General features: G+C 41.0%; 1 protein-coding gene across 1 annotated transcript in view; it reads left to right on the forward strand.

The window, feature by feature from the left end:
* Positions 1 to 10,420, forward strand: part of Ywhaq (tyrosine 3-monooxygenase/tryptophan 5-monooxygenase activation protein theta) — a 32,978-nt gene extending 22,558 nt beyond the window's left edge. The window contains exons 3-6 of the mRNA XM_075984071.1: positions 739 to 862; positions 4,830 to 4,993; positions 5,655 to 5,750; positions 9,337 to 10,420. Of these exons, the coding sequence (XP_075840186.1) occupies positions 739 to 862; positions 4,830 to 4,993; positions 5,655 to 5,750; positions 9,337 to 9,396 (444 nt within the window). The 3' untranslated portion in view covers positions 9,397 to 10,420. The remainder of the gene's footprint in view (positions 1 to 738; positions 863 to 4,829; positions 4,994 to 5,654; positions 5,751 to 9,336) is intronic.
* Positions 10,421 to 12,462: the final 2,042 nt, after the last annotated feature.

A 12,462-nucleotide genomic window follows, 5' to 3' on the forward strand; every position in this document is an offset into this window, starting at 1 on the left:
CCTGCGACTAGCAAAAAACTAACAAGTACATCCTGCGACTAGCGCATGTATTGTTATCCAACAATAGGTTCTTACTCTAGTTCTAATGGCAACTAATTCTAGTAGCAATTGTTTGTATTTTTGGAAGCTACAAGGGTTTGTTTACCTTACCAACAGCTTGTAGGGAGGTATCCTGGTTGTGGTTCTGGCATTTTTATGTAGTAACATGGTTTCTGAGAGCAGTTTTATCCGTTCATACAAGGTGCCTCTTTAAGCTTTTTTTTTTTAAAAAAGAAAAAATTAGCTTATTAAGTATCAGTTGTTTATGTCAGTTTTTGTTGACCCTCCCCTACCTGCTTTTCTCCTCCCTGCCTGTTCCCATGCCTCCCTACCTGCCACCCTTCTTAACTAGAGGCTATCTCTTCATACATCTTTTGACTGAGCGCTTTGTGAGGGAAGCATGAATTTTATTTCAGACTTTTTTATGTATTTAGTCGAGTAGATAGCACATAAGTGGGTATCAGTAAATATTGGGCAAATAGCTTACTAAAAGGACACGCTTTTGCTAATGACAGTATTTGGCGTATCTATGTTTTTTTGCTATAAACTGTGGACAAGGCCTGCCAGGGAAGCTAGTACAACAACTTGACCCAGTTGTAAGAACATGCTTGAGGTCTAGATTGCAATAATAGTCAGGAATATACTATTCTTGTTTGTGATCGAATGGCTTTTCATTAGTGCTTGATTTATTTCTTTTAGGAATTGTTGGATAAGTATTTAATAGCCAATGCAACTAATCCAGAGAGTAAGGTCTTCTATCTGAAGATGAAGGGAGATTATTTCCGGTATCTTGCTGAAGTAGCATGTGGCGATGATCGAAAACGTAAGTATATTTGACCTGTGGATAAATGCAGAATATATAAAATGAAGTGGGATTGGGTAGTCACTTGTCACTATGACAAATATCTAAGAACAAACAGCTTAAAGGAGAGATTTATTTTGACTTCAATGGTTTCAGTCCATGGTTCACTGATTCCATTAATGTGGACCCTGAGTAGGCCAGTCTTGAGAGGATATGATGGAATAGAGCTGCATGATGGAATAGAGCTGCTCACCTAAGTGCAGCCTTGGAGCAAAGGGGTTAGGAGAGCTAGAGACACTGTATAGCTTTTCAGGATACTTCATAGTTTGTGTCACCTTCCAGTAATGCCAGCCATCAGAAGACTGATCCATGGATTTGGTCAGCACCCTCAGGATGTAGTCCTTAAAAGCCACACAAACTCACAATCCTATCTTTAACACATGTGTCTTAGAGAACATTTCACATTCAAACCATGACAGGATAAGTGGGGACATTTAGGACAACTAGTCTGTATGTAGTTTGTAGGCTCTTTGCAACTAAAACAATTACGGGTCTTGTCTCAGTGGATGGTCCTATACCATCCACCCACACCCATGCCCACATGGCAGCACAGTTAGACTCAGGGTTACTAATAACAAGGAAAGAGGAAATGAAGTTGTGGGGATGCGGAGGGCACTAGGAGGACTTGGAGAGTGTGTGGTGGGTGGAGAATAAACATGGTATTTACATTTTGCAGATTTATTTTTATTTTCTGTGCATGCATGTTTTATCTGGATGTGTGTCTATACCTGTGAGTGTCCGGTGCCCCCGGAAGCCCCAGAACTGGAGTTTGCAGGTAGTGAGCTCCAGTGTGGGGCGGGAATTGAACCTGGGTCTTTGGAAGAACTACCAGTGCTCTCAGCCACTGCATCATTTCTCTAGCCCTTTCTAAGAATACATAAACAGTATTTAAAGAATTAATGCTGGGTGTGGTGGTACACATCCTTACTTAGTCTCAGCACTTGGGAGGCAGAGGCAGGTGGATCTCTGAACTAAAGGCCAGCCTGGTCTGCAGAGTGAGTTCCAGGACAGCCAAGACTATTTAAGAGACGCTGTCTTAAGAAAGTCAAGAAAATTGAATGTTGCTTTATGTTCCCCAAAATGAAAATGCGCCAGGAGGCTGGAGCAGGAGGATTGTTCTTTAGATCAACCTGGACTACACAGTGAGACCCTGCCTCAAAAAAAAAAAAATTAGGCTCATGGGTGAGCTCTAATTATACTTTGACATTGCAAGCAGGTTAACCTTTATGCTTTGGAATTTTGCTTGTTGTACTTTTAGCTCCATAATTCTTTATATACACTTAAATCAATTGTTCTATATTTTTCATAAAGTTTATGTAGAACATAGAAGCAGGATTTGTATATTATGTGTGAGTGTGTTGCTGTTTTTACTGGGTTTTAAACCCCCAGGGCTTCGTATATGATAGGCAAAGGCTCTACTGCTGAAAGTAACTATATCCCCAGTTTGTTTGTTTGTTTGTTTTAATTAAATAACTGCTTGGCCCATTAGCTCTAGCTTCTTATTGGCTAACTCTTCCATATTAATTTAACCCATCTCCATTAATCTGTACATCACCACAAGGTCATGGCCTACCAGCAAGATTTCAGCACATCTGTCTCTGAATATGGCTCCATGGCTTTTCTCTCTGACTTCACCCTACTTTCTCCCAGCATTCAGTTTAGTTTTTCCCGCTTAGCTCTGTTTCCCTATAGCTCTGCTATAGGCCCAAAGCAGTTCCTTTATTAACTAATGATATTCACAGCATACAGAGGGAAATCCCACATTACTTCCCCTTTTCTGTTTAAATAAAAAATAAAAAAGGTTTTAACTTTTAACATAATAAAATTGCATACATAAAACAGGTATCAAGGGGGGCTGGAGAGATGGCTCAGAGGTTAAGAGCATTGCCTGCTCTTCCAAAGGTCCTGAGTTCAATTCCCAGCAACCACATGGTGGCTCACAACCATCTGTAATGAGGTCCGGTACCCTCTTCTGGCCTTCAGACATACACGCAGAATGTTGTATACATAATAAATAAATAAATGTTTAAAAAAAACAGGTATCAAGTAAGAATTATAATTACAGTATTTATATCTACTTTATTTTTATCATAACTAAGAAAAACTATAACTAAATTCTTCAACTCCATCAAAGACCCCAGAAGGATATAATATTACCTAAGTAAACAGGAAGTGCATTGTAAGCAACTTCCAAAACCCTGCAATTAACAGAGACATCTCACTGCCTGGACAGCCACCCAAAATTCTTTAGTACCATTCTGGCATCCATATTCAACCTACTGGTCCATAGTATCCAGCAGACATTTCCATGAAGCAGAAAATTTCAAAGACAGTTCTACCTATATTGACAGTTTGTCAGTCACTTTCTTCAGTATCCTGCAGAAGACACTTTTCATGTAGCAGGAATTCCAAAGGATCGTCTCATGTTTAGGCAAGTTCAGCAGTCATTTCTCTGTGGGTCCTTCATGTTCAGTTCATCAAGCATTCCAGGCAAATGCAGTTTCTTGCCCAAATGGCTAAGCAGCTTCATAAAGAACCTCTTCGAGCCGGGCGATGGTGGCGCACGCCTTTAATCCCAGCACTCGGGAGGCAGAGGCAGGCGGATCTCTGTGAGTTCGAGACCAGCCTGGTCTACAGAGCTAGTTCCAGGACAGGCTCCAAAGCCACAGAAAAACTGTCTCAAAAAAAACAAAAACAACAAAAAAGAACCTCTTCGATGCCCATCTTCTTCTTGAAGTAGATTGTTGCTGCAAAGAGCAGATGTGTCTCATTGTCATGAAAAGTCCACTGAAAACATCTTCCTCTATTATTCTTTTTTTTAATGTTTATTTATTTATTATGTATACAATATTCTGTCTGTGTGTATGTCTGCAGGCCAGAAGAGGGCACCAGACCTCATTACACATGGTTGTGAGCCATCATGTGGTTGCTGGAAATTGAACTCAGGAACCTTTGGAAGAGCAGGCAATGCTCTTAACCACTGAGCCATCTCTCCAGCCCCTTCCTCTATTATTCTTAATGGTTTTTTCATACGTTAGGTTTCATAAGATGTAATATCTTGCTGAAACTGGAGCTCCTTGACTGACAAGACTGGCTAGCCAGTAAACTCCAGTTATTCTTCTGTCTCTACCTCCTAGTGCTAGAACTACAAGCACATGCTACTTTGCCTAGCTTTTTATATGGGTAATGGGGATCTAAATGGAGGTCCCCATGATTGTCAGGAAGCCCTTCAACCATTGAGCTGCCTTCCCAGCTCACTCCCTTGTGTTTTGATTTGTTGTGTTTCATTTACTGTCTTTTAACTTAATTTTTGTTCAAATCCCAGTTATTTTTTAAATTTTGATAGTAGTTATTTTTCTGGGAATTTAACATACATGCTAGCTAGGCAAGTGCCCTGCCACTGAGCTATGTTACTAATCTCACTTGAAATTTTGAGACAGGGTTTCATTAAGTTGCTAGGCTAGCCTTGAACTCACTGTGTCATTCAGGAAGTCCATGAAACTTGTGATCTCTTGTTTTACCCTCTCAAATAGCTACAAGTACAGGCCTGTTCCACCAGGCTCACCTTACACACTGCACTCTTAGGGGCCACAGCATTGTTGCTTAATTGATTTTTTTTTTGTTTGTTTTTGTTTTTGTAGTGTGAATGTGTGTGCACGCAGGTGTGTGCACCTGAATGCTATAGCACACATGTGGAGATCAGATGACATCTACCATATGGGTTCAGGGATCAAACTCTTGTCAAGCTTGGTGGTAGGCACCTTTACCCACTGACTATCTTGCTGGTCCTGATGGGTTTTATTTAAATATACTGGAGCTATGATGACTGAGAATGACTCAGTTGCTATATACGTTAAAGTTGTCAGAATGCTGTATATTGGATAGATATTTTTGCTGTTGTCTTAATTTTTTTTTCTTCAACTCACAGAAACGATAGATAATTCCCAAGGAGCCTACCAAGAGGCATTTGATATAAGCAAGAAAGAGATGCAGCCTACACATCCAATCCGCCTGGGTCTGGCCCTTAACTTTTCTGTATTTTACTATGAGATCCTTAATAATCCAGAGCTTGCCTGCACACTGGCTAAAACGGTAAGGTCTGTGGGGACTATACCTCTTTGGCTGAGGGTATTTGAGATACTAAGTATATTAATTTTTAAGTATTTGGATATTCAGGGAGGCTATTTCTTTTGCAATGTGTTTTCTTTTTTATTGCTGTCTTGCCTACTTCCTCCCCCTTTAAACACCATGCTGTCACTGTCATGTCTGACTGAAGAGCATGGAAGCAAAGTGGTCAAAGTGTAACTTTAGGAGGAAGCATCACATTCTAGAAAGGAATGCCTACCGAGCTGAAGCACTAGAAATCTGTATTCCCCCAAATGTCTCAGGGTTATGCTAGCTCTTATAAGAATTGTGTCAAGTGTTGCTAATCTACTGTGTGTCTTGTGAAAGAACAAAGATACCTGTTTCTATAAGTATTTACAGCAGGTTTCAGGTTATACAAATTCTTTTTTCTTTCTTTTTTTTTTTAAAAAAAAGAGCAAGTATGGATTTTAGTAAGGAAAGAACTTCCTCAGGTTGGAGGGAATTTTAAGTGAGGAGCCCTCACAAAAATCTTAAACCAGGATTCTAAGGCAGTACTTCTTAGTTAGTGTACCTATACCACAGTGTGACTGTGCACACAGTTGTATTTGCAGAATGACCAGCTTATGTCACTGAAGGTATTGCTCACTGTGAATATTAACTTTACCAGGCTTTTGATGAGGCCATCGCAGAGCTTGATACACTGAATGAAGACTCCTACAAAGACAGCACCCTCATCATGCAGTTGCTTAGAGACAACTTAACAGTGAGTGTTTCCAGAAACAGCATAACTTTATTTTGATCTTCCTGTCTTGGCGGGGCGGGGGGCAGTTATAGAAGAAGTAGAGTGTTTTTAAAGCTTGGAGAAAGATCTCCATGGTGACGAGGTACTTTTTTTTTTATCAGACCTTCCTGGAAAAGGTACTGTGCTTGTAGGAACACAGTGTTATTATTCTTTGACTTGGTTGAACATGTTGATAACAGTTAATGTAGAGCCCTTGTGTAATTTTAGTATTTCCTTTCTCTGGCTAAATTAGGCATAGCAAATATAGGGTTTCTATAGGTGTTGCAATCTCCTAAAATCACATGAAACAGCTTGTTCTAATCAAAGTTTACTTGGTAAGGCTAGAGAGAACATTGATTGCTCTTCCAGAGGGCCTGAGTTCAAGTCTCAATATACACATAGTGGTTCACAATGGATTAACGCCAGTTCTAAAGAACCCAAGTCTGGTCTCCATGGGCACTATACACACATGGTGTGCAGGCAGAACACCTATACCTATAAAGGTTTTAAATTTTTTTAAAGGTTGCTTTGTGAGTTATATATATTTAAATATTTGATAGTGGGTCTTCTAGTTTGCATTCTGTTGCAGTGATAAAACACCATGACCAAAAGCATTTGGGAAGGAAGGGATTTGTCTCAGCTTAGAGTTTATATTTTGTCATAGAGGGCAGTCAGGGCAGGAGATCAAGACAGGAATCTGGAGCCAGGAGCTGAAGCAGAGGCCATGGAGGAGAGCTGTTTGCTGATTTGTTCTCCAGGGCTTGCTCAGCATGCTTTTCTTTTATAAAACCAGAAGCACATTCTCAGGGGTGGTGTTTCCCATAGCAGAGCGAGGCCCTCTCAATCATTAATCAAGATGTCCCCAAGTCACGTGATGATGGTGCACACCTTTAACCCCAGCACTTGGGATATAGAGGCAGGCAGATCTCTGAGTTCGAGGCCACCCTGGTCTACAGAATGAGTTCCAGGACAGCCAGGGCTACACAGAGAATCCCTGTCTCAAAAAAGATGTGCCTACAGACATGCCTACAAGCCGGGCGGTGGTGGTGCACGCCTTTAATCCCAGCACTTGGGAGGCAGAGGCAGGCGGATCTCTGTGAGTTTGAGGCCAGCCTGGTCTACAAAGGGAGTTCCAGGGCAGGCTCCAAAGCTACAAAGAAACCCTGTCTCGAAAAACCAAAAAAACAAAAACAAAACAGACATGCCTACAAGCCAATCTGATGGAGGTATTATTCCCTCAATGACAAAGTGCCTGGGATTAAACAACTTTAAAAGAAGGAAACATTGGGAGGCTGGAGAGAAGATGGCTCAGTGGTTAAGAGTACTGGCTGCTCTTCCAGAGGTCCTGAGTTCAATTTCCAGCAACCACAGGGTGGCTCACAACCATCTGTAATGAGATCTGGCGCCCTCCTCTGGCGTGCAGGCGTACATGGAGGCAGACTGTTGTATACATAATAAATCTTAAAAAAAATGAAGGAAACATTTAGTTTGATTCTTGAGTTTAAAGGTTTCAGTCCATAGTAGCTTGGCCATGTTGTGTTGAACAACTTAATGGGGACGTGTGGTGAAATCCTGCATGTCTCTTGGCAGCCACAGGAAAGAGACCTGTATCATAGTGTCCTCTTCAAGGGCACTCCCACAATGACCCAAACTTTCTCTAGCTTGATACCTCTTCTAAGAAATTCTACTACTCTCTTTCAAGCCACAGTGACCATATGGGCCTTTGGGTACATTTTAGACCCAAATTATAGCAGAATAATTGAAAAGGGTAGGGGCTGGAGAGATGGCTCAAAGGATAAGAGCACTGGCTGCTCTTCCAGAGGTCCTGAGTTCAATTCCCAGCATCCACATGGTGGCTCACAACCATCTGTAATGAGATCTGGTGTCCTCTTCTGGCCCACAGGGATACATGCAGGCAAAATATTGTATATATAATAAATAAATAAATCTTTTTTTAAAAAAAAGACAAAAAAATTGAAAAAGGTAAAGCTTTAAATTAAATTGTTTGTATTTTCAAGTAAATTTGATGGAGTAATATCTTAGGCTTAAGGGAACAGAGGGAATGATGCCTGTTAGTTTGAATGCAGTTTTCCTAGCCCCCGGTTATAGTGCTTCAGCTTTTACTAGGGAGGATTATTGTTAGAGTGTTTTATAAAGTTCCCATCCGTTCAGTTCTCCTGGACAGATGATGTGGGAATTAGGAAAGCACTGGACATTCTTAGTTGTCAGCAAAGCCTGCAGCCCTGTGGGACAGAGGAGTGATCCACACACATCTGCTTCTGTGAACTGATTGTATATTCCTTCCATGGACTCAGGACTAGCTGTCTTTTAACTGGTTTGGTTCCGTCCTCTCTTTAAGGAGTAATTCTTTAGGGGATTTTAATTCTGTTTATCATAGTATCTTAATAGTAATTTAAGGTAATCTAAGAGCCTCGTTTTTCTAAAGTTGCAAGTAGCATCCTGGTGTTGATCTGATAAAATCTATTTTCTGAACTGATTGCAGTTAGTATTGACTGTTGGCTTCTTTCCATCCTTAATTAGAGCGATCTTAGAGTACTGTAGGTTTAGCATTCAGTTAGTACACATGTTTGCATGCTATGTCTCTAGCTTCATCACTTAATCCTGTTTGAATTTCTGTCAGTGTAAAGTATATTTGCTGCTTTTTCTGTTAGTCCTTCATGTACTTGGAAACAACAAAACCATAATTTTCTCCTTGTATGCTTTCTGCTTTATTAGCCTCATGAATTACTTTTTTATTTTTGAGACAAGAGTTTGTCTATATAACTTTGACTATCCTGGAACTCACTCTGTAGACCAGGCTGGCCTTGAACTTGGACGGAGATCCACCTTTCTCTGCCTCTTGAGCTCTGGGAATAAAGATGTGTGCCACCAACACCTGGTTATAAATTCTATTTAAATATTGTTTTCAAGGAAAGCATTTCACTACTGAGAATGGAGAATATGAGAGTCTCAGCATTTCCCTTGTGTATTCTGTAATTACAATTCTATTACTTAACTACTAGTGTGGTGTTGGACACTGTCTCAGTTTGCTCTCTGCTGCTGTATAAGCTCATGACCATGGGCTGGAGAGATGGCTCAGAGGTTTAGAGCACTGGCTGCTCTTCCAGAGGTCCTGAGTTCAATTCCCAACAACCACATGGTGGCTCACAACCATCTGTGATGAATTCTGGTATGCAGGCATACATGCAGTCAGAATGCTATATACATAATAAATAAACTAATTAAAAAAAAAAAGCTCATGACCAAAGCAGCTTGGGGAGGAGAAGAATGTATATTTGGTTCTCACATCGTGTCATAGTCCATCCTTGAGGGAAGTCAGAGCAGGAATCCAAGGAGGAACATGTAGATGGTGGTGCTGCCCACAGTACACATATATGTGTGTGTATGCGATTTTGTAAATGTCTTGTTAGACTGTGTTTTGAAGGGGTGATGTTCAGTTTTGAGGAAGGATTGTCATGATCATTCTCAAGGACTTCTCTCAAAGGACGTAAAGAATATCTAAATGGAAGTAATATCTTACGGTGTTTCTTTTTTTCTTCCTCTATAGTTATGGACATCGGACAGTGCAGGAGAAGAATGTGATGCAGCGGAGGGGGCCGAAAACTAAAGGCATCCAGGGTGCTGTCCTTCATCCCTCAAGAAAACCTTTTTACATCTCCATTCCTTATTTCACCTGGATTTCCTCTAGCAAGGAAGCCTATTCATGTGTATGGGATCAACTGTTTATAGTCTTTTCACACTGCAGCTTTGGGAAAACTCCATCCCCTGATTGTGTTGTCTCGGCCTTCCTGGTGTGCAGTTACTGCTGTAGAAAAGTATCAATAGCTTCATTTCATATAAACGCGAGTAACTGCAGACACTTGTGTAGAGGACTGACAGTACATTGGGTATTTAAGTACTCTGAACCAGTTCTGCAAGTGGCTGTGTTTTGTATTACTGTGAAGCTATGGGAATGTAGTGCATTACAATTTAAAGTAATTGTAATAATAACTCCCCCGTTTCTACATCCCCCTCTGACCCTTCTTTGGGGGTAATCCTTTCAGAAGCGACTTTTCCATACTCTTACTGCATATTCCTTTTTAGTAGGAATCCAGAAGTGTTGGGTTGAATGGGAAAGCTCTTAATGCATCCAGTCTTGGGGGTCACAGATTGAAATGTCTCCTATGTCACATATTCTGGAGGTTACGTCTGTCTGTGACAACAGGGAGTTTCATTTATGCATTCTTCATTTGCTGCTGTTTGAGTTGACAACTTCCTTCCCAATAAAAATTCACTTACACCTCCTGCCTTCGTAGCTCTGGTATTCACTTTACCTTGTAATAGAAGTAGCATGTTGCTGCCAGAATACAAGCATTGCTTTGGACAAATTAAAATGCATGTCCTTTCTTAATACACTAGAAAGGGGAAATAAAGTACACACGTCCAAGTCTAAACGTCAGTACTTTTCCATGCAGATCTGTACACATGTGAGGTGAGGGTGTCCAGTTTGTCCAGTGATTGTTCTTTAGAGGGTCGGACCCACAATATTGTGTTTGCTAATCATTGACTGTAGTCCCAAAAAAGCCTTGTGAAATGTTATGCCCTATGTAACAGCAGAGTAACATAAAATAAAACTACATTTTATAAAACCATTTATTATGGCTTTGTAACAGTTGCATACCCGTATTTTAAGGAACAGATGCATTTACTACCTTCTGAAGTTTATTACTATTTTTCTTTATGTAAAATGTAGTTAGTATAAACATGTATTTCTGCATTGTGGTACACTTGTGGGGTGCCTGACACTGTAAAATTGGACTATTTCTCCAGGTCATCTCATGGGTCATCTCCTCAGATGTGAGTGATAATCTGGTTAGCTGTCGTGTGGAATAAAGTGGACATTTGAACACTAGAAAAGCTACTCATGTGCCTAGGAGTGCTTTGGCTGGTGTTGGAGTTGTAAGTGTGGGGTTCTGGTTTCCAGTTAGCTCACTCTAAGCATTCCCTACCACTCGGACATTCAAAGTCATGTTGATTTTATATTATCAGTGATTTCCTTTTAACCTGTATTAGTTTGAGAAACAATTTTTTTTTTGTTTTTTTTTTTTTTTCGAGACAGGGTTTCTCTGTGGCTTTGGAGCCTGTCCTGGAACTAGCTCTGTAGACCAGGCCGGTCTCGAACTCACAGAGATCCGCCTGCCTCTGCCACCCGAGTGCTGGGATTAAAGGCGTGCGCCACCACCGCCCGGCCTTGAGAAACAATTTTTAAAGGCAACATAATTTGAAAAATTAACACTGAGGTTTATCCTCTTATTTTCTAAAACATGAATGTGGGGGGAAAAAGCTCCATTTACAGTTGCTATATGCTTCCTCTCTGTCTTTCTTTCTCTTCCATTTCTCTTGATTCTTTCTTCTTTTCCTTAGAGCTTTGTACATGCTAGAATGTCTCCCACTTTGGTATAAGCCTTACTGGTAGCTTGTTGAGAAGAATTGATAAGGCTATATAGGTTTTTATCCATAGTACCTCAAAAAGTTAAAAACAGCGCAGAAAGAAAACCAAAACAGTTAATAGAAGTTTGTTTCCCTGAATTTAAATCTGTAGGATACGGCTTATAGTTACAGATAGTTGAGTGAAGATGAGAATGGTGTACACTGAGAGCCTGTCATGTGTTGAGCGGTAAGTGGTGAGTAAAGTCAGGTGATGGGTTGCTGGGTGGCCTCTCTGTATTCAGCCCCACATTTGAATGTCTATTTCAAGGTTGGAAAGGCAGCTCAGATCTTAAAAGTGCTGCTTTTTCAGAGGGTTACGGTTTGGTCTCCAGAACTCCTACTCTGAGCGGAGGAGATACAGAGAACATTATATTAATTTCTGACAAGAAAGAATGCCTTCTCCATTTAGGAGAAGTTAATATCTAAAGTCCTGGTGTTCAACCTTCTGGTTTATGGGCCTTTCAGCATTAGACAGAAAAGCATCTTTCCTCAGGGGGAGGTGGAAGCAAGTAAGGGTTTAGAGTTATGGGAGGCTTTAGAGCCATGTTTGAGGGTGTCCTTTTTCTAATTTTCATTTCCAGGGATTGGACCCAGGGCCCCATGCTCCTAGGCATCATTTGATCCCAGCCCTTGAACTCGCAATTTTTGAAATTTCTTTCCAAGGTTGCATGTGGTGGCTCACTCCTTTAATCCCAACACTCAGGAGACAGAGGCAGGTGGATCTCTTTTCTTTTTTTTTTTTTTTTTTTTTTTTTTTTTGATTTTTCGAGACAGGGTTTCTCTGTGGCTTTGGAGCCTGTCCTGGAACTAGCTCTGTAGACCAGGCTGGTCTCGAACTCACAGAGATCCGCCTGCCTCTGCCTCCCGAGTGCTGGGATTAAAGGCGTGCGCCACCACCGCCCGGCTCAGGTGGATCTCTTGAGTTCGAGGCAACATGGTCTACAAAGCAAGTCCCAGGATAGGCTTCAAAGCTACACAGAGAAACCCTGTCTCAAAAAAAATGGAATAGCAGTGGAGCTTTCTGGGACAACTTCGTATATAGCTTAACTGAAACTTTAGTCTGCTGCTGTTTCCTAGTAGAGGGGCTGTACGCAGGCTTCTCCTTCCTGTGGACTAGAAGTAGATAGTACTTGCAAAATCCCTGCTTCCTTGTGTAATCCTTCCTCGCCATCCTACTCCAGTAATGTGAGCTTTTGAAGGATAG

This window comes from Microtus pennsylvanicus, chromosome 8 (assembly GCF_037038515.1).
Source record: "Microtus pennsylvanicus isolate mMicPen1 chromosome 8, mMicPen1.hap1, whole genome shotgun sequence".
Lineage (NCBI taxonomy): Eukaryota > Metazoa > Chordata > Mammalia > Rodentia > Cricetidae > Microtus > Microtus pennsylvanicus.